This window comes from Pelecanus crispus, chromosome 1 (genome assembly GCF_030463565.1).
Source record: "Pelecanus crispus isolate bPelCri1 chromosome 1, bPelCri1.pri, whole genome shotgun sequence".
Classification (NCBI taxonomy): Eukaryota; Metazoa; Chordata; class Aves; order Pelecaniformes; family Pelecanidae; genus Pelecanus; species Pelecanus crispus.
This window is the reverse complement of record NC_134643.1, coordinates 45936155-45958251: the sequence shown is the minus strand read 5'-3', so window position 1 is coordinate 45958251 and position 22097 is coordinate 45936155. Positions and strand designations below refer to the sequence as shown.

The window sequence follows — 22097 nt, the reverse complement described above, 5'->3', positions numbered from 1 at the left end:
TCTGCTCAGGTCAAGTCCTTGCCCATGCCTGGAGTGCAGTATTACGTTATTGCAGCTCATGTAAGAATTCTTTGCACAATATGCAAGCCCAGATTCACACTATTTGCATTGTCTCTGTAGTACTGACACAGGATTAGTAGCATTCCAGAAGAAAAAGAGTTAAATGGACCTATTGTGAATGCCAACAGAAGACTGGTAAATAAAAAGGCGCAGAACTGTTTTATGCTGGATTTTGAGAAAGGAATTCTCAATATATTAATCAAATAAGTGGATAAATTTTATTTTTCTGCAGTTACCCTCAGTTGGTGAGCACATGCAGACAGCAGACTGAGGGGGAGAGACACACATACAGGTTTAATTACTTTTCTGCTTATGCCTCCATTAGTGGAAGAAAATCCTCTTCCCTGTCTATACTCTGTCTGCCCATGTTCTACACTTGTGGTGCCAAAATATTTGGTTTTATATTTAAGATTAGTGGAAGAATTGACTAAACAGAGTCCTTTGGTTCCTAGCACTAACTTGAATCACAAGAAAGGTTGTTACCCGCTCTCATAATAGGTGTTTCCTGTGTGTTTTTCAGGTGAGCTAGGGACATCTTACAGTAAAGCTTATTTAAGTGTGTTCCTGCATGGATGGCAAGAGTGCCCTGTATCTTGCAGTACTCGGCTCAAAGGTTGCGTTATGTTGTCCCAAATATGCTCTGAGTGTTCTAGGACACGCTTCCTGCTCAGCAGGCTTCATGGAATGCAACTGCGAATGGTAGAGCTTTAGTTGCATATTAGGTTTCCAGTATCCAAATATTCTTTTTATGTCATCCAGAACTCCATCTCCTGCAAAATATTTTAGGAACATCCTTGCAAAACTTCCTTCAGCCCATTATTGACTGTAAAGAGTACTGGAATTGTTTATTCATGATTACAGTGGATAGCTGGGTGCAGCTGTCATCCTAGAAAAAGATCACCCTGGTAACACCAATCAACAAGCAGAGTAAGATAATCCAAATATAACTGAAACCTTCTAAATGTTGTCTTTCAACTGAAATGCAGAGGCACAACTTCATCCCAAACTTTGCCTGATGAAGTTGGATCTGTGAAATGTGCCATAGACATTGTTACTCAGTGCTGAAAAGCCATTATTTTCAGTTTTCTTTACATAGTGGAATCTGAGAAAGGGCCTGCATGATAAAGGAGCTGGGAGAATAAATAAAATAAGTAATCAGTTTGGCATTGTTTGGGAAAAGTTATTGGGAAAAGAGAATTGCCATGCAAAATATGAAACATTGGATCCATTTCACTGTCTTCAACCGACACGGAACAATGACCAGTGCTAACATTGATATCAGCATTTATGATAGCGGGAAGCCAGTTCATCCTTACATTTGCATACAGTTTCTGTGCTGCAAAGACACACAACTGATACCACAGTTCAGCTCTGAGATCAGCACAAAAGTAGGTTTGCACTTGTCTCATACCTCGTAACCACAGCCACATAGAGGACAGGGCAGAAAATGTATTCTGGGCAAGAGCCAGTGCAAAAATGCAGCTGATATTCCATGATGTCGTCCTGGAAATCAACTCATAGGGAAAGGGATAGACAGAATGTTTGAAGTAAGACCACTACACACCTTACCTGAGAATGATGCATGCCTGTAGATCATTCCTGCAGTGTCTGAATTCAGATGATCCATATTAGTCTTTACAATACCTAATATAGTCACATATAGACAAGCAATACAGCATTAGGAAACAGAACAAAACATGAAGAACAATATTGGGAGGACTTGTCTTTTCAGCACCATACATACAGTGGTGGGCCTATAGGAAAGATGGGACAATCTTTTCAGCAAGGCCTGTTGTGACAGGACAAGGAATAATAGTTTTAAACTAAAGGAGGATAGATTTAGGCTGGATATAAGGAATACATTTTTTACAATGAGGATGGTGAAGCACTGGAACAGGTTGCCCAGAGAGGCTGTGGAGGCCCCATCCCTGGCAACATTCAAGGTGAGGTTGGACGGGGCTCTGAGCAACCTGATGGAGTTAAAGCTGTCCCTGCTCACTGCAGGGGGCTGGGCTGGATGGCCTCTAAAGGTCCCTTCCAACCCAAAGCATTCTATGATTCCATGATTGATTCTATGAACAGTCATGGAAAAGTGGTGAAACAGTGGATCACTTTTCAGTACATTTTTTCTGACTCAGTTCCTTAAAATCAAAAATGGTAAAGGTATGTCCAACACTATGTGCCAATGATTTCCAGCTACAGTCAATGTTACTCAACGCACTGCAGGTTTTGCAGCACTGAATGGGCATGTAGCGTAGTTTTAAACCAACCCTGAATTCATTATTACCATACGTATATCCCCTAAATTAGAGAGCTAATTGGATACTTCTCATAGTTCTTAAAACGAAAATTAATTTGGATCTATTTTTATTGTTTCTTTATCTCCATGGATAGACAATGATCTTGTGTAATGCTTAATATACATGTAATACATATTCAAATAGGTACTTTTCAAGTTTTATTTTAACTTGCTACCAAAATATTTCCAGCAAAAATTTCTTCTGCCCACAGACTTCACAGGACATTGTGTCCTGAATCTCTGCAAATTCATGTTCACACCTAGGAGGCTTTGGGATTTCTGTATGCTACCAGGAAAGCGCACATTACCTTAGTATGAAATATGATCAGCTCATTGCTCTTTGCTGCTTTGTCTTGGGAACTGCATATGAGCATACTTTGTATTGCAGCAGTACACAGATTAATACACATTGGTAATCCTTCACATAATGTTAAGAAATTAAATTACCGCATAGCTCCATGTATACAGTAAAAGTGCAAGTCTGAATGCACAATTATTCTTATCAACTCCTTTAACAGAATAAAAAAGCATTTTAAGTTCAACATGAATTGTTCTGCTGTCATTCTATTACTTTTGTAAATAGAGCAGATCAGTTTTTAAGGGCACTGACAGTAGCCTCTTCTAATGATATCCAGCAGAACTGGCTATAAATACATATATATAAGACGACTGTTTCTTCTATGTATGCAGATATTTCAGTCTCTATAGAAATTGCCCAAATAATTTAATATACTATGACCTAATTTCAATACAATTGTAATCATCCCGGAGAATTTGTGTATTTTTCTGCAGTTTTTATTCATTCAGTTTCTAATTTTGATAGAGTATACTCTTGCTATATTAGTAGCACCAAGTATCTGTAGAAAACTGAGTGGCCAAATTAAAAATTAAAATGGTGTGCTGCTTTGTATGTATATGTTCTTAAAATACCAATTGGACAAATTCTGCTTGCCTCCAGCGCTCTGGTTCTGTCAGTAGCACCACCATAGGTGTCACTGCATAAGGGAAGGAGGGCTGGAAGACAAGAGACCATGTGGCAATTTTTTCTCCACGACTGAACAGAGGTCTGGGAGATCTCCTCCTATGTAGATGCTCCCCTGTCCCTGTAAATCATTGGCGGGCACATGAGGAGGTCAGTGAACTACTGCTGAATTTATACTGAAAACCAGTTCTTGGAGAGAATTGTGTGGAGATATTTCTTTCCCTGACCACGTATCTTATGAGTTGTGGCCAGTTTACGCTGAATATTGGCTTTTACCCTAAAGACAATGCAAAATGTGTCAAGGTAGCATGTATCGGATTGCTTATTACATCAACTTGTACAATAAACTACTTTAATTACTTTAATTTAAAAACTGAAAAGTTTTTCACTTTGCCTCTACAGAAAAGAGAGTCACATTTTCTAGTATTTTACTAAGTTGTCAGAGAAGCATGCTACTGAATGTAGCGTTTGACCACAGGCAGGTCCCCCTAAAGCAGGATGTAGGAATCTTCATCGTTAAGTATTTTATAAAATAGAAAACACTTAAGCACATTTGGAATTTCTGGAGTTCACCTGTAAGTTGCATAAGGCTTCTGAGCTTTTTCCTCCAATGGAAAGAGGAACGACACATATACAGATATTCCACCATTGTGGATATAAGATTATACAAGATTATGACTCTATAATGTCAGTTTATCACAGTGCTGCATGCACTGCTACCAAGTACAAATACAAATCATGAAAAACATCTGTAAGTCCCCATAAGCAATTTGTCAGAATACTTTAAAGTACATGTATAATAAATGAAGAACACATGTTTCATGGGAACCAAATGAAACTAGAGCTGTACCGAATGCTTTGCCAGAGACTTGAACAGCTGTGGACATCACCTCTCTCTCCCTCTATCCCGCTTTAAAAGGCATTGTTTTCCTTTTAGCTTGACAGGTGATGTTTACAATACCGTCAGTCTTCCTGAAAGACAGCTTGCCCAAAATATCTCTGCAGACCATTCTCCATCTCCTGAAATGCTGTCTTTTGATTTTCAGTTTAGATATTTGGCACCTTCTGCTAAATTACAAAGGGTCCTCACTGCACCATCCTTGCCAGTTTCTAAAAAGATATCAGACACCTACCGTCATTTACTTAGGAAAAAACATCAGGTTACATACTGTATAGTATTTTCTGTCTGGTAGCTACAGTTAAGAGATGGAAAGTTTTGTTCATTTACTATTCTGTTCAGAGTGTGCGCACACAATCACACCCCATGCATACACCTTTCAAGGTTCTAAAGAGGTTTGTCTGACTTTCTGGAGCTTGATGCCTCAACAAGGCTATGGACTACTTCTGTCTGAACAGAGTATAAGATGGCAACTCCAAAGTCTCTTTGTTATTATGTTTTGCATCTCAGATTAAGGTCACAGCTTTAGTATTATTCAGAATTATACATTTCTTTACACAGAGAAAAACTTAGCAATCAACCCTTCCCCCCAAGTAATATCAGTTGAATACTGTCACTTCCATGTAGAACCTGGGCGCACAGTTTAATTAGCTCTCTATAGTCTTCCTACTCCACCACTTTTTGCTTCGCTTCTCAGATAAGAGCTTCCTGCTTCTCTCTTCTTGTTTCAGATTTATTTCTGATAATGATAACCAGTGGGAGTGGAAGATGTTTTCTTTTATTAAATCTCCAAATATTAGTTCCCATACTTTTCAGTGTCTACAGTGATTTGCCAAACCTGAGAAAGGAGCAACAACTTTTCTACTTGACAACTCTGTGTTATAGAGTATATTGTTATTATGAGTAACCTTTCAAAATACTAAACAGTGTTATATTTAAGAAATGTGAATGAATTATAAATGTTCTGTTACTCAAGTCAATCTAACATGCATTATATAATACATTTATAGCTTTATCTGCTTTAAAAAGTAGCAGGAGTGTAAAGTACTTTCTTCAGCACTGAACATATGCAATCACCATTGTATATTTAAAAAAACAACCCGCTGATTATAAGATAGCTTAAATAGCCCCAAGTGTCCCTGAAGAGCTACTGTGTGTTGTGTAAAAGCTGAATAATCCTCCCCATGTCAGAAGGTGACTCTTCAGCTGTTCAGGATCATGAGCTGATACGCTACCACTCGTAAAAAAAGGTTCAAAACACAAGAACATACATCTAGGTAAAGATGACTGTGATGGTATTGGAATTAATCTGCAAGAGCCGACAACATTGAAACCAATCTAGCAAGAATGATTCAAGGAACTGTAGCTTTTACTTAAAACCAAAACACAAAGAACACAGCAAATTCACACCAAAATAAGTTCACTGGGAACATGAAATTTTTACATCGTATTTGGCTCATTTTTCTTCTTTTACAAAGATAACTGGAAAAAAGGAATATGTTCAAACACACTTTCTATTTAAATACATACTGAATACAGTATTCATATAACACCAGAAGTGCAGTCTGTGCAAAAGTACTCCAAATCATTATTGCTCAGTGATCTGAATAAAATATTTTAACATATTTATGAAGGCACATTGACAGAAGAAAAGCTGTTTCAATCATCTCTGTTTATTTTAATCATCAAAATAGGGGAACTCATTTTGGCCCCTGTGCGCAGAAACATATGACTGACTTTCAAATTTTCAGCATCTTTAATAGGTAGTCTTACTATTTACATGGTAGTTTCTTCCCATTCAAGCTCCACATCACCTACAAAAGAAACAGATACATTACATTAACCTACCTTGTAAACAAATAGTAACTAATGGCAGATAACTGTTTCGGCTGAATTTAAAAGATCTTGCAGGGAAAAAAGTGGAAATCTTGAGCAATGACTACTACCATGAGGGAGACTAAAGGGCAGCAAAATGCTAGAAAATTACACTTCTGAAGCCAAAAAATGCATGTCAAAGTATTTGTTTCTGCTTCTTAGTCTGGACAAGTCAAGGCACATGCTATGAGAAAATAATATTTGAGACAATCTGTATCTCCTTACCTTCCATGGCATCCAGAGAGTCCATCTTTTGCAGTGCTGAATAATTTACAAAACATATGGGCTGACTACTTCCCCTGCTTGTCAACAGATCCAATACGCATTGATGCAAAAATATATATTGTGCCTGCAAGATGTGAATTTAAAGATGTTTGATTAGAAGAAAAATGTACTTGTAATACCAAAAAACTTTTAATTTTTTTATATAACATTTAGATGTTCTCAAAGTAACTGCAGTTTAACTCAGCAATCTCAGTACTTCAGTGATATCATACATGCCTGATCTGATTTCATTCATTATGAGGCATAATGCATTAAAATTTGTCAGAACATCTTAATTCTTACACCCACTAAGATACATGAAATTAGACTAATCATAACTGAGACTAATAGGCTGTTCCACAATTTTCTGTAAAGGTTTCTTCTATGAAAATTTGTTTGATTACTTTTTGCCACTAGACTCAGGCTGAAGAAACTGAACCACATGAATGTGATATTTAGATAAGAAAATTTTCCTCTTTCTAGCATAGAGAAAACCAGCAGGGTGCACTCAAATGCAAAAGTTCAAGTAAATCTACATGTTCTAGGAGTATGCACCATTGCTAAGAGCAAAAAACCACATTATTTTAGTGATACTTCTTAGAATGTAGCATCATCTTTAACAGAATATAATGCAAAGAGTGGGCAAGCAAAGTTAATCTGACACTTCCATGGCCATAAAGTAACTCTGGGTAATGACTACTGAAAAGAGAAAAATTAACAAAAGGCAATGTAAGAATGAAATAAAGAATAAAATAAAAGAACGAAAACACATAGAAAGGAAATAAATGGGTTAAGCGTATCTTCACACAGGAGAAGTACTGTGTACGTAGATGCAGAGAATGAGCCAGATCACAGATTCGTTTAGGTTGGAAGGGACCTCTTCAGACCACCTAGTGCAACTCTCACTGCTCAAGCTGGGTCAGCTAAAGCATGTTGCCCAGGACCTTGTCCAGATGGGTTCTGAACATCTACAGATGGAGATGACCAAAGTAACTTTAACTTCTTTGACATTTGCACAGGTAAATACATATGTAACTTTTCTGCTCAATAATTGCTCTTTTGTTTCCAAACTGCCATCAATTTTCAATTCAAGTGTCTCGGGTGTATAAGAGAAATTTGTTTACATGGATATATTTTAGGGTTACAGCTCCAGAGCCATGGGTAATTAAAACAGACTTTCACAGGCCCCTGCAGTACACGGTACCAGTACGCTTTTCAATAGCTCGCTTACTGGAGCAACAGCATGGCATTACTTCAAACTAGCCTTTGTACTTGACTTGGCAAGGCGATAACTTTAACAGATTCACTGGAGAAATATGGATTTCTAGAATGACGTTCTTAAGTTTCAGTGGAGTTTAGATTGGTTATTCCAGTCAGAAGGCAGACTCTGAAAGCTCCATAATCTTTTGCATTCACACAGCTACTTGTGAGCATGTAGCAATGAAAATCCTTCTGGGTTTGCCAGGGGAAAGTGAAGCAGGATACCTGGGGAATGTATGCGTCACTAGTTATTTTCCTAGTTAGAATTAATGACATTCTTAATTATTTGAAAGTCTTTTTCATGGATTGAAGTGGGAGAAAGAATAAAAAAGTTCACTAAATATGAGGTTGTGCACTTTACCTGTAGTCCAAGGGCAGGCCTTGGAAATGCACAGGCCACCAGGCAGAGTACCAGGATATTGAAATTATATCTACAGTAGGGAATTAAACAGTGTCCGCGTACATTGCCAGCCAGTGGAACTTGATCATCCAAACTACCTCAAATTGTTTTGATAGTCCCTTGCATAGTTTTGATCCACATGAACCAGCACTATCTCAAATAATTTCCAGGTGTTTCAGGAGTTACTGCAGACTATGGGTCATTCCCTATAGAGAGCTTGGGAAGCGAGTGGTAACTGCAGAGGTGTTTAATTGCACAGATGTGGGCCAGTCTATGCCTATTGGCTACAGTAAAAGAGAGTGGCTCTGCTGGCAAAAGGACAACTCTTCTGAAGCTATAATCAAGCAAAAAACAGGTCTGAGAGCAATCAGTTTTTATTTATTTTACTCACAGATCTTACAGACAGTTTGACTGAGGGATCTCTAAACTGAGTTCTGGGAAGGAAGTGCTCCTCTCTTCATATCTTCTGTGTTGATCACATAAAATCTGAATTATAGACTATTAAACAGTATTTTACAACAGAACTGTCAGAATAGCTTGACTACTGAATCCATCATAAAACTTTACAAGATTTGGTATTCTTTGGGCAAGTTTTAGTGCTGATCTGCATTTTGTAGTCTTGCAAACAGAGCTAGAAATGGCCTGGACAGAGAACAACCTGTCTCAGAATTTTGCAGCTAGAATATAGATCAATACTTCATCTGTTTGGAAATCAGAACTACGAGACTATCATCTTCTATTGCATTTTGGCACATCTTTTTCTAGGCTCTGCCAAAATATGAAAATGAAGAGGTACACAAAAATAATACATGTTTTTAAAATCTACATTGATCTTATCAAATGTCTTTCTGGTTTATGATTTTATTTTGGGGGGCCGCCCATTAAATTGTCTTCCGGCCTTTGCCTTATTTTCAGATTATTCTATTTCTAGTCAAAGGCGTAAAATAACAACCAAAAAAAGTATTCCCAGAATTCATCATCACAGGAAAGTTCTAGCAATTGTTTAGCTGCATCAAGACTTCAAAAGGAAAATTTGAAAGCAACTGGTAATCAGACAGCACCTTACAAGAAACAGCATGGCACAGTATCACCAGATAGGTCTCACAAAAACTTCCGAAGTGCAGTTGCTGGAGAGGTGAACCTCTCTTTGTACATCCTGACACACTTTGCGTATATTCTGACACGATATAGAACAGCAGAATTGCATTCCTAATGGAACAAGTCTCTTTACATGAAATCCACCAGTCATGTGGAAGTTCATCCTGAAACTGCTCACCCATACTGAGAAGTTGGTAAGTCACGCTGCAAACTCAAAGGCTTCAGGCAGCAGCCTTGGCTTAGAGCTGGCCTGCAGGAGGCTTATTCCAGAAGCCTTATGCAAATACAGCTCGATTGCCATTCCACTGGGCATTTAGGATCAGCTTTAAATTCTGCTATCACTCCTTTACATATATTGCCAGATATCCAGATACAGCAGAGGTCTTCCTTACCAGCAGGTCATCACTAACACGTCCATACAAAATAAGTCTGCCAGAAATGCACTTCTTTAGACCCAAACCCACCATTGCCTTCATTTTGCAAATTCTGAAGACTCTGCTTAATGCTATCCCTATGCATTATTTTATTTGAAGCAATTTAAAAAGAATCAAGGGATCATTAATGAGGCCAAAGGTAAATGAATATTTTAAAGTTTGGAGAATATCCTACATGTACATACACAAAAAATACAGTTAAGTAGTAAATAAAGTCAAATTAAGTAGTGCATGAGCAAATCCAATTTTTATTTAACAACTGTTCTTCACCCAAAACTTGAAATGAACTTTCTCAAAGTCTGAGAAATTATGATTTAGGTTCTAAAACTAAATACCCCAGCAGTCTTTTCAGCACTTGTCAAGACTTTGCTGGCCAAATATACTTAAATAGATAAAAGCAATACATTTGTGCAGTGCTTCAAATCCAAATGGAAGCAGGATTTGGTAGAAAATATATTAGGCAGCTGATTGCTCTGAGCTTTCTAGTCTTGTTTTGTAGGAGATCAGATGTCTAACTTTTTAATAACAGGAAAACAGAATAGATAAATATATAAATCTTACCAGATTCTGTACCATACACATTCTTTCACTTCTTAACTCAGCTACCAGTCCATAGATATCCACAAAATCATGGTCATTTACATGTTGGGTTAAATGGTCAAGTGCAATATAAACACCTGTTCTTCCAACACCAGCACTGCAAACATAATACACGAGATAAAATAAAGTTTTTATGTTAATTTTTTTAGTATAAAATATTTTCTTAGAATATTCTGGTTAAATTAAGTTTATTGTGAAAGGAAAACTTTGGAAAAAATTAAATCTTTTTCAGTATTTACTTCTGCGCGTGTGTGTGTGTCTCCTTGCTGAATGAGATCAAGTGAAATCTGGATTTGAGCCATGTTATGATTTTGATTTGAGAAGGGGTTGCAGCGGACAAATGAGATATAACTAAACTGAACCTGTATAAGTGGAAAAATGGTGCTACAGCTTTTCCGTGAATTTTCTAGAGCTCACCAATACAAAGAAAAAATATCACAAGATTTTGTGAAATCACACCTGGGAATCCAGGTGATGCTTTTGGTATTTGAGACAAAACAACATGGGATCTAGCAAAATATTTAAAAGAAAATACTTTTAAAAGGAGGACGTGTGTGCAAGATACACTGGTCGCTAGCGTTTTATTTCAAGGTTGGAAAACAAATAGGATTTTCTCAAAATCACTATCAGACTTCTCTTCAATTAGTGTAATAAATGCAGAGTATATTACTGCAGATAATCAGGAAATGTATAGCAAAACTCTCTTGAACCTGCAAGATCTAATGAGCAGGAAAGAATGAATAAGCTTTCTGGATATGAGAACACATACTGCTGCTCTCTCCGGGAATTTGAGCACAGGTGGAGTATCTGGCCCATGCTGGCCCCTCTATGTATCTGTGTTGTGAAAAGGGGATACGATTCATTGCACAGGGGCCCCAGAGCACGTAAGTGTCCTCAAAACATGAAGACTGTTTACTTCTCTCCTGTAATAGTCTCTCTGGCCCCTGCAGTTGAGGGAAATGTCAAACTGTCAATGACAACAATATCAAATAAAATGAGGCTTTATCACCCACTGTGGGTGGCACCTGTAGACACGGAGGACAAATAAAAAGAACTCCCATGCATGATAACTGGACAGTTAGGGAAGAGACTTGTGGCACCAAACCCAGCTTTTCCTTCCGCATATTTCCAGACTCACACTGAGTCAGAACGAGCCCAAGAATCAATCGCAGACCTCTGAGGTCAGATCACTATTTTGGAGCGTGCCCACTCATTTGGTAGGAACACTGACCTGCACAGAAATGCAGGCACACTCACCACCTTCCTGAAGACCTACCCTTCCCCACACACTTACTCTTTGAAATAGCTGTTTAAGAGTGTTGAGTATGAAATCAATGGGAACTATGACAGCTGAACACCTCTAACCACCAGACTATTTATTTAAGAGCCTAAATATAGATTTTAGCTGTTTACAGGCATCCAAGCTCAAAATCTGGCATATGCCAACCCTTATTCCTATTTGTCATTTTCTGTGGCTCCCATATAGTTTCTTCCTCTTGATATGACATGTCCATTTTAAATACAATTTTTAATACTTATTTCTTAAGAAGACTATAACTATAATAGAAGTACTGAAAACCAACACGTCAGTATCTTCTTATGATAAAGAGGAAAACTGAGATAAATCCAGCAGTACCTTATGGTAATTGTTGAAGTAGCTATTTCACTGACATCACCTCCATGGGATTTCCAAGAATGGAAGAACAGACACATTTTGGCATTTGACCACCTAGAAAGGACTACAGAGCACTGCTAGAGAAAGCTGCACTGCTGTACATACTAGAAGCATACCTGTGCACTCAGCTTTCATTGTTCTTTTTCTGGCAACCTCCCTGAGCATTAATACGCACTTGAAATGATAAGATACTAAATAAGGATTTGGTGAATATGCTTACCTGCAGTGAACCACCATTGGTGTACTATCATGTGCTCGACTTGCACGGATAAGTTTTACAAAATGGATAATTGGTGCAGTAGTTTCAGGGACTCCATGTTCCGGCCAAGAAGTAAAGTTACACTGCCGCACCATCATGCAGTCTCCATGCTGAAAAATATAAAATAAGGCACATTTTGCAGAAGAAATGAGACAGAAGATCCAGTAAGCTACATGTAAACTTCTCAGCAATTTAATGTAAAAAAGAAAGGCAGAATAGCATAATAATTCTAAGACGTGCTTGTGCCAAGGGATAATTTGCTGTGCACAGATCTTATGGCAGATTTTTTGAGAGAGATGGCATCAAGTCCATCTTTCATGAAGTATTAATGACTTCAGCAGTCACTCTCCCTTTGACTTCAGTCACTGTATCAATGTAGTTTGTAGATTACAGGTTGAAGTTTCTATAGCTCATTTAGAAGTTTAGTGAACTGGGCTGAAAAATTTGTTTAGGGAAAAGCAACCATTCTAAGACTGATCTAACGTAGTCAAGGCAAACACACCTATATTGGTAAACACAAATATATTTTCTAAGTGTTTGATGCCCTTTCAATCAGAGCAGCAGCAATAGTAACTCGAAGAAAAGAGCTGGTTATGATCTGATAACTAAATTAACTATGAAGGACATAAGAATGAAAACCCAGGATCCTGCCAAAGCCTGTCAAGACCAATATCCTATTTCCAACAGTAGTCAAGGAAAAATCTTAGGGAAAAACATAAAACATGACAGCAATGTGTCTACAGCTCTACAGAATATCCTTTCCATTCTTAATAGTTTGTTACTTATGAACTGCCTCAGTCAGAGATGGTATCTCGAAATTTAATAGTACTTGTCACAATTTTCTTCTACTAATTTCTCCAGATTTTATGAAGCCCTGTAGGTTTTTAGCATTCACAATATCTTGCAGCAAGGAGTACCACAATTTAATCAAATTTTGTGTCATGAAACAGTTCCCTTTTTTTATTTATTTTGAACCAACCACTTGCTCTTTTCATATTGCAAGAAACACTGAACAACTGTGAACAATTATGTGTAGCAAGTACTTTGGATTTATATTTTTAAAATTGATCAACATAAAAACAAAAGAGAAGTGACTGTGGATGCAATATGGCAATAATTGTGAATGATTTCCCTCACATATGCTTCTTCCCTTCACTGAAAGATCATCAAGAATCCATCCATTTGTGAATGGAAGATGAAGTACAATCTTAAAGCCAGCAATACGGCACATTTAACAAGGGACATAGCTTCTTGTGCAGGGTAGTTCAGCTACAGTAAATGGATCACTTAGTCAATTTAGGCTATGTTTTGCTTTCTTTTCAGCCTCACCCTGGTTAACACAGGTGACTTCACATTTTGCTGGCATACATTTTTACTCTAAATAGTGCCTTTTCCAGTCTTGTTTGCTCTATGTCTTATTTTAGCTGAAAAAAAAGTTTATCTTCTTTCACTCATTTTACAATACTGAATTGTCCTGTACTATGTGCACAACATATCCTTATGGGATGACCGCTGAGACAATCCCCTAACTGCTGTGTTCCTGTTGTCACGTGCACATGCCACAGGATGGTAATGCATGTATTTGGATAGCCGAGTTCAGGTCCTAGGATTTGGCTGCACTGCATACAATACAGGTCAATGTTGGGAGTGCAGAAGAAGGCTGACTTCATCTTGGGTCATTATGCCCAGATTGCCTTCTGAGCCCACCTGCTGGTCTGACTTAATGCTGGGTGCTAATTTTTCCAAAGAGTGGAAACTATAGTTGTGGATCATGACAAAGATGAACATCTATGCTGTACCTCCCACCCCCTTCCCAGCACAAAGAGTGGGAGTAATACTGATGATTCTCATTTATATTGGGTGAATTGCCTGGGGGTGGAGGCCAATACAACTGGTGGTACAATGAAAAACAGCTGCGCTGCACCAGAGAATCTTGCCCTTTAATCTGAGAGGGACACATTCAAAGGGATTTGTCTGATCCCAGAATGGTTAGGATTACTCCTTTCTAGAAGAGACAACTGAGGTGTCCAAATAGAAACTTCACCTCCCACCAGACCAGAGGTTCAGTAACCTCTATAGGCCCTTCATAGCACGTCAGCCACATATCTGAGCTCTTTGTGACAGAAACTGGAGAAAATTCTCAGGGGAAAAAAAATCCAGAAATGAAAACAAAATGGAGGAAAACCAGGTGGTACAATGCATGTGCATTAAAAGAGTAAAAGAATAATACTGAGGGATAGTTGGGTGGGATGGAGCACATCTGATGTTCTTTGAGGTGTTGGATGAGTTTTATTAAATCAGCTTCCAGTTCTAGCTTACCCTTTCAATTTTTAGATCTCTGATGGTCCAGTCTATTTGAATATCTTCCACCAATTTAGTAATCACTATATCCCCAAACACTGTAACTGGTTTATTATCTTCTGGCCAGTACTGATGACATCTTATCTGCAGGGAGATGATTACTAATTAACAATGAGCATATTATAATCTTGACAGAAACTACATACAGAATTTCCAATTATATAAAATGCTGTTAATTGGTACACTGGTAACTTACCCGCCCTTTTTCAAAACATTGTGTAAGCATCACAAGTGTTTTTGCCCTCGTCTCCCACACCATTCTCCAGAAATCGCCCACTGTTCCTGGTAATGGTCCCTGAGTTGCAATAAACTCATTTGGACATAAATAACCCTAAGAAAAATAAAATATTTAATACATAATGGTTGGCAAGGAAAAAAAGAGTTTGCATGTAACTCATGTTTGTGCCTGTAGCTATCATGCCTAAGGCTAGAACCTTGTCAGACATACTAAACGAATTGGCACAGGCCTGGCTAATCATTGCGTGACAGATGGCCTTGGAAACCTAAGGAAATACTGGCATTTTTTCCACCATGCAGATCAGTTATGAACTGATGCTCTAATAAAGTTTGGGAAATGCCATCCTAATAGAAATGCATTTAGCAGAGAAATTACAGGGACATCAGGTCAGTAATTCCCATTCAAAAATATCTAAGCCTTCATATTAGCCTTAGTGCAGAGCCAGCCAGAGGCCACCGAGAACTGTGTCAGGACACGGCCAACAAACTCAATTAAATAGTGCTAAGGAGCAGTGGAGTCAGGGAAACAACTAAGGAATGGTCTGAGAGCTAGTGTAAGCCATGCACCACACTGATGACCTTGTCCTTCCAGTGATCGTCAGGGATCTGCTGTAACTTAGGGATGGAGCTTACTCAAACAAATGATCTTTGATAAAAGGTCTTTGAGAAACCTACTGTACGGGATGACTTTTATTTTAGTGTTGGCTTCTGCTGTTTAGTTCATTCATAAATCGATGTAAAACATGGGGAGAAGGAAGTTTGTTGAAAAAATCTGTATAAATGCTGTCAGTGCATCAGTTCTCATGGATCTGTTTCCTCAAAGAAACTAAGCGTACCCTACAGGAACTCTTATGTACTACAGAAAGTCTAAAATAACAATAGCAATAATAGCAATAAATTTATGCTGTAGAGCTAGCAGTCTATAGTATCACAGAGTTCTGCTTATTGCTCAAAAGAACTGACACAGTAGTTTATAGCAGCACTGAAGCTCCTTGTTGGAATTATAGCCCTATAATTCACAGCTGCCTGTTACTTACTCCATCTATAATACACAGAACAGGTGGCAGTGAGAAACTATGTTAATCCTCCCTAGTTTAAGAGTGAGGTGAGAAACTATAATTCAGGGATGCAAAGCTTACAGTTCAGTTACTGACTTTTTCTTGTTTAACCAATGAAAATAAAAGTAGCAGCCAAGTTCCCATTTGTTAAAACTATATACAAGACCTCTCTTTCCCTCTCTTTATATGTACGCATACATATATACACCTAGATAAATAGGTATGTACATACACACACACACACACATATTGTATATTTACAGCTATATGCATTTATAAATTTACGCATCCACAAACATGGAAAGTGAGAGCATATAAATGGCAAAGCTTTAGCCCTGAGAAATGGTAACATTACAGCTGCCTATTCACTGATGAACGGTGACCTCAAGTGAGATGGCTGTATGCAGTAAAGACATGCAAAATCTCAGCAGGGAACACTCTCTGCAGTTGGCTTTTGCTGCAGCTTTTTGGAAGTTGCTGTTAGTGTTCCCTGCCTAAGCCTTGGCATGTCAGGTAGTGTCAGGAAGGATAAAGATGAGGCCATGCTCCAAGCTGTCTGGTCTCCTTCTCAGTGGTTCTGTGGATAGTCCCAGTGTCAAGTAACAGCATGGCACAGCTCTTCCTATCTGCTAACTGTCAGAACTAGGACATTCCATATAAAGGGAATAAATAGCTTCTGCTAACGAGAGAGAAAGATGCTCTCAGCTCTATTGCTTATTCTCTGTGAATGTCTCTTAATTACCTGAAAATAACTATTTCCACATGCCATTGTGCCATCTGTTCAGACTACAGTCTGCATGCCTTGCTATGTGTTTGAATAGTGCTGAGTGCAAATCAAGTCTTGGCCTCGTGTGAGACCACCAGCCACTGCTACAACAAATTAAATGCATAATTATAAGTCACACTTTGAGCTTCAACAGGACAAAAATGAGATAAATATAGATGAAGAATTTACTGAGAACACAATTAGAAAATGGAAGTTCTAGGAAAAAAGCTGAGGATGAAAAATATTAGTTTCTTCTTCAAGAAGCCTATTTGCATTTTCCTCCATCATAACTTTCACAAAGTAAGAGACATACCAATCCCACTCACCAACATTATTAGCCATTTCTATGAAACTTTTCAGTTCAGTTATCTTTATATTGTCCTGTTCATATACAATAGCTCCAACTCCTGAACCAAGAGACCAAATAACGCCTGTCTAAACAATTGACCTCAGTGGGAGTTTCACTATTGTCTTTAATGATAATGGTATGAGACAATTTATAGAAAGCAATTTGTTGGACACAGTTTTGATTACTACTGAAAATCATTGCTTAGCAATGAAGATGGCTTAATTTATATTTTTAACTAGTCATGTTTGATGCCACATGAGTCATTTGAACAATGCCATGGCAACAGTAGCTGTAGTGAATGAAAGAAAAATTAGAATCCTGTTCTTCTTGCAAGTTATTTTTTTACTCTCTCTTCTACCAGAAAACAAATATAGTAAAAACGTGAGAGACTTTCTACTTACAGACACGTAGCTGGCATTAATGTAGTCAGATCCAGGAATACCAGCATCAGGCATCAGCTTTACTCTGTTGTTATTATCTATCATGGAAATAAAATCTATTTAACTAAAAGATTTGTTCAAAAACCACAGACACATGTAACAAGTGTTCCTGGAGTGCTAAGAAATCAAAAATACTGTTATTGTTGCTAATCTAACAATACTTGACATAGTAGAGCACTAATTACAAAGGGAATTTAACCACTTTTCATTACTGTATGGTCATTCTTTAATGTTCCAGACATATTTTAATATAATACTTTTAATTAAAATGGTGAACGTGCCAAAACCTCCAATTTGATGTACGTCTGGGAGATCACTCTGCTTAAAGGTAGCCCATGTACTTTAAGCCACGCTGTTCTAGCGCAGACAACCTCCGTGTGAATCAGACAGCAGGGTCAGGGGTCTGACAGTCTTTCCTACATACTTGCTGTCCAGGTCACAGAATTGAGCCAGATCCTGGCACTTTTATACACTTTTAATTCTTTTGCATAAGGTAAGCTCATTATTACAGGAAAAAAAAAAAAGATTGAGGGTTTCTGATTTGGGCCCACAGTGTGTATGCAGAAATGACAAAAAACAGGAAAGATGTCATATGTGAATAAGTAAATGCTGAAACCAAACATTCCAAATGTTGATGTTTGGTCCTCTACTTAGTAAAAAAAATTAAATACAAAGTTAAAGATTTATGAAACTCATCTGTTTCTATTTCATTGTGTGTCATGAATATCAATTTTTAGTGACTGTAACTTAGAGTATGTCTTGAATGAGGCAGTAGATAGCAGGAACAGCTGCTCTGAAAAGTTAATAGCACAGAATGTAGCATTATTAACCAAGGAATGCCATGCTCCCCATCTCACATCACAGCTAATGCCTAAAATAATAATGACATTTCTTGTCTTATTAACTGAAAAATGAAGCAGTGTTGAGTACAGAGAGACAGACTCCTGTCTCCTGTGATAAAATCTAGCCTTGGCTTATAAGTTATCATACAGTCACTCTGATCTTCTGTGGAACCTTTGCAGCACATGTACACATATCCACAAGAAAGCATACCCAGGCTCCTGAGGTAGCTGAATGCACAAACATGTGGATTTTATATGTTTAAAAAAATTACTTCTCACTAAAGGGAAAAAAAACCAAGGAAGAATGTTAAAGAGTTTGCTACATGGCTTGAATTACAAAGCTAAGAAACTATTGAGGCTACAGTTTCTTGCACCTGCATATTAAAGCTTGTGAGAGCAAGTTGAAAGCTACTTGCAAATAAAACTGTCTTTAAAAAAACACAATGAAAAGACAGATTACTTGACAGAAAATTATTTCATAATGTGGACATGATTGTTCTGCCATCTCAAAGATCAAACAAAAACACAGTTGCATTCCAAATATATGCTGCATTATCGAAGGTAGAGAGCAAAACGGAGGAGTTGATCGGTAAGCACACATACATGGCTTTATGTTTGGGAAACGATTCTTAGACCTGTTCCAAGGCAGATCAGCATCAGTTGAAGCAAGGTCTTCAAGAAACTTGGGAAGTTCCTGTAGAGGAATAAAGGTTTGTTGGCAAACCTTTGCATTTCACCTTCAGTGAATATAAAATATGACACAATCACTCCAGTAAGAGGAAGAATTATTTAGTTCTGCAACAGAGTGCATTTCTAAGAACAGCTGGAAGCATTACAGAGCATTCCACCTCACCGTCAACTCCAGTTACACCAGCAACGTCAGATGCAGCACTGCAGACAATGCTGTCAAGTTGAACAATTAAAGCTTACATGAACTTTCACCTTTACAAGTCCAGATAAAGTCAGCCTATCACCTTTTGTAGTTCTTGTCTGTCTTTTCATGAAGTCACATGCTTGGTTACCATGCCCTACTGACTCAGCCTTACTCTTGAATAATGCCTTTTCCTGACTCCTGTAGCTTGGGAGAGTTCTTGCCGCAGCAGGAGAACTGATGAGAATTTAATTAAGTTGAGACAACTGGCAATTAGCTATTGTTCACAGGACTGTTTATGAAAGGGGTGGGAAGAGTTATTTTGGGTTGTACTGCAGTTTCATAACTGGTCATTAGTTCTATTACTGAAGGGCAGAGATGGATAAATCACTCATATTGAGGAACATATTTGATGGGGTTGTTTGTGTACATAAATAGGTATAATTTCCAAAGCTGAGTAAAAGAGTGGAGAGAACTTCATAACTTAATGGAGAAAACGTATTAATGTGATGACCTCGTAGTGGTGATAAGAGAATAGAAAACTCTTAGAAAAGCCAGAACTTAGCCAGAATTTCTAAGTTAATACCTACATTAACTGTAATAGATTTTCCCTTTGTTTGACAAATGTTATATGCAAGTCTATTTCAACATCAACAATATTTCAACATCTATCTAAGATACAAATGAAGAGATCTACCTATTGCTTTGAGTGAGTACAATACAAAATTTTGCCTCTTGTGCTGAGTAATCCCCTCAGATTTGTCTTTTAATATTAACAGTTACTCTTTACATAGGCTAATTCCAAAAGTGGGGCAGACAGCCCTACTGTCAGATTCAATGTTAATTATTTTCAAGTGCTCCTTTGCCCAGGTATTTGAGATAGTTTGTCTTCTATAAATAAAATTTAATGGGCAACTATTAGCAAGTTAATAAGTAAATAAATGAAAGAGGTAATGAAAAATGGAAGGATCAGGAGTGGTTTTTATTCTGGTGTTTTTCTTTCATTGCTAATTCAAATATTTTGTCAGCCTTATTTGATGGGTTCAGGTATTAAGAATAATTTAACATGAGCATTAGCAAAATGGGATAATTTAAAAACTGATGTAATAAACCAAATGAATAATTAATCTAATCTGATATCCTATTTTGTACAATGGATAATGTCTGATATATAAAAGAGAGCTCAAAACCCTTGAACTGTATCATACGCAGTATTATCCCATGAGAAACTTGTTTCTTTCACCGTCTGACAAAAATCCTATGGCCTGAAGCATGAGGACTACTTCACTTCTATAATTATATCCTCGATAATATAACTTCAGGTGCTTCTGAACAGGAGGGGAAAGATGGTTTCATGATGAAAGCAAAGGACTTTCAGACAAGGGACCTGACTTCTCTTCCTAGCTCTGACACATATTTCTTTGGGGAAAGAATTAGGGGAAGAATTGCAGAGAACAACTAGATGCTCATCTCCCTTTGAAAATTAACAAGGGCCTAGATCCCATCCATGCCCTTCAAAATCTAAATATCTATTTTTCCTATGGAAAATAATCTCTGATTATGCTCCTTCTAAAAATAAAGTTTCTGACTTAAAATCACCTTATAAAGAATGGCTGACTTACCATTTATATCTGTATGTTAAAGAATTAAAAAACATGGTTAAGAGACATGAAGTAAATACAAAACTAAATGAAGGACTGTAACATACTGTAGAAAAATATCTTTACAGGCACTCATTATTTTAAAATCTTGTCTTTGAATCAACCTCTGCCATACTCAAGGCACATTTCTTTTACCTACTCAGTTGCCTCTGCCTTTTGTCTCAATAATCCCTTAGAGAAGTAAAGCCCCAATCCTATAACTGAACCTAGAGAAAGACCCCTGTTCTCAGAGTAGAGTGCTGTGCATTCCTGTCAGGATTTGGTAAGAACAGTAAAACACAGCTAAGGATGGAGATATTAAAATTCCTCTTATTCAGAAAGCTGAAAGTCTCCCACAAAATTTCTGTCATTGAATTTTGCATGAAGGAAGAACATAGGCAAAACGCCTACGGCGTTTTGCAGGTGTTAAGGGCCATGGGATCCCCTATTATATGCATGTCATTTGAACTTTAACTTGCCCCATTTGCCTCACTCCTCTGCGGCTTAGCTTGCTAGTTAACTAGTATAGAAGTAGCACTGTTGTACAGTACTTTGTAGTAGAGAGGAAATAGAGAAGCAGATTATGTTATTTTTGTAATGGTGCTTCCATATCTGAACAAGTGCTCAAAAGCCTCATACCGATTCTTTTGCATCAGTATGGGGAAAGACTATTTGGATTCCCAGCTTCAATAACAATTTGTCACAGAAACCGTATTTCTTTGCAGACTCATAAAACTTTGAAAAAATTAATTTCCACTTTGTTTATGGTAGTACTTTTATGGTACTGTGATGACATTCAGAGGTATTTCATGTTTTTAATTCATGAACAGAACTTATTGTAAAACATTTACAGAAGTGTTTTTGTTTCAGTAATTTGGCAGTTACTAGAAAAAATTGGTTTCCCAAAGGTATTGAGAGATATATGAATCATCTGAAAAGCTGGAATTTTGAGTATCAGCTACTATCCCCACCATCAGTTACCGTGGCTCCCTATGGTTTCTTTAAACTTGTCTTTTCTGACAAGACATGGATCCAGGACCATTCCGCGGTCCAGATTCTCTTCTCATCATGTTTACACACAGGTCATGTTCACACGTGGACCAAGATTGAACCCTGGAGACCTCCAGGCACAGCAGCTTGGTCAGCCCATCAAATTAGATGAGACCAGGCATGTCCCTGGATTCCAAGGCTAAGTGAAATGGGAAGAGCCACATTTATGCTAGAAAACTCCAAACCAGGCTTGTTGTCTACAAACTGCCTATTGTGAATGACCCCTAGACTACTTTACCTACCTAAACATATCTTGGAATTGTCCAGGAAGACTGCTAGCTGAAACAGTCCAAATGCAAGGCAGGGAATATACTAACAGTTTATTAGTGTAAATTATCATATTCTCGTGTCCAGTTCCTGGTATACTTGAATTTACGAG

At 37.7% G+C, this 22097-nt stretch overlaps 1 protein-coding gene across 1 annotated transcript in view; it reads right to left on the bottom strand.

The window, feature by feature from the left end:
• Positions 1-6015: 6015 nt before the first annotated feature.
• PTPRQ (protein tyrosine phosphatase receptor type Q) overlaps positions 6016-22097 on the bottom strand; it is a 113809-nt gene continuing 97727 nt past the window's right edge. Inside the window, exons 38-45 of the mRNA XM_075727964.1 lie at positions 18761-18851; positions 17277-17353; positions 14662-14796; positions 14424-14549; positions 12066-12214; positions 10132-10267; positions 6340-6463; positions 6016-6053 (exon numbers count right to left, since the gene is read on the bottom strand). Of these exons, the coding sequence (XP_075584079.1) occupies positions 6016-6053; positions 6340-6463; positions 10132-10267; positions 12066-12214; positions 14424-14549; positions 14662-14796; positions 17277-17353; positions 18761-18851 (876 nt within the window). The remainder of the gene's footprint in view (positions 6054-6339; positions 6464-10131; positions 10268-12065; positions 12215-14423; positions 14550-14661; positions 14797-17276; positions 17354-18760; positions 18852-22097) is intronic.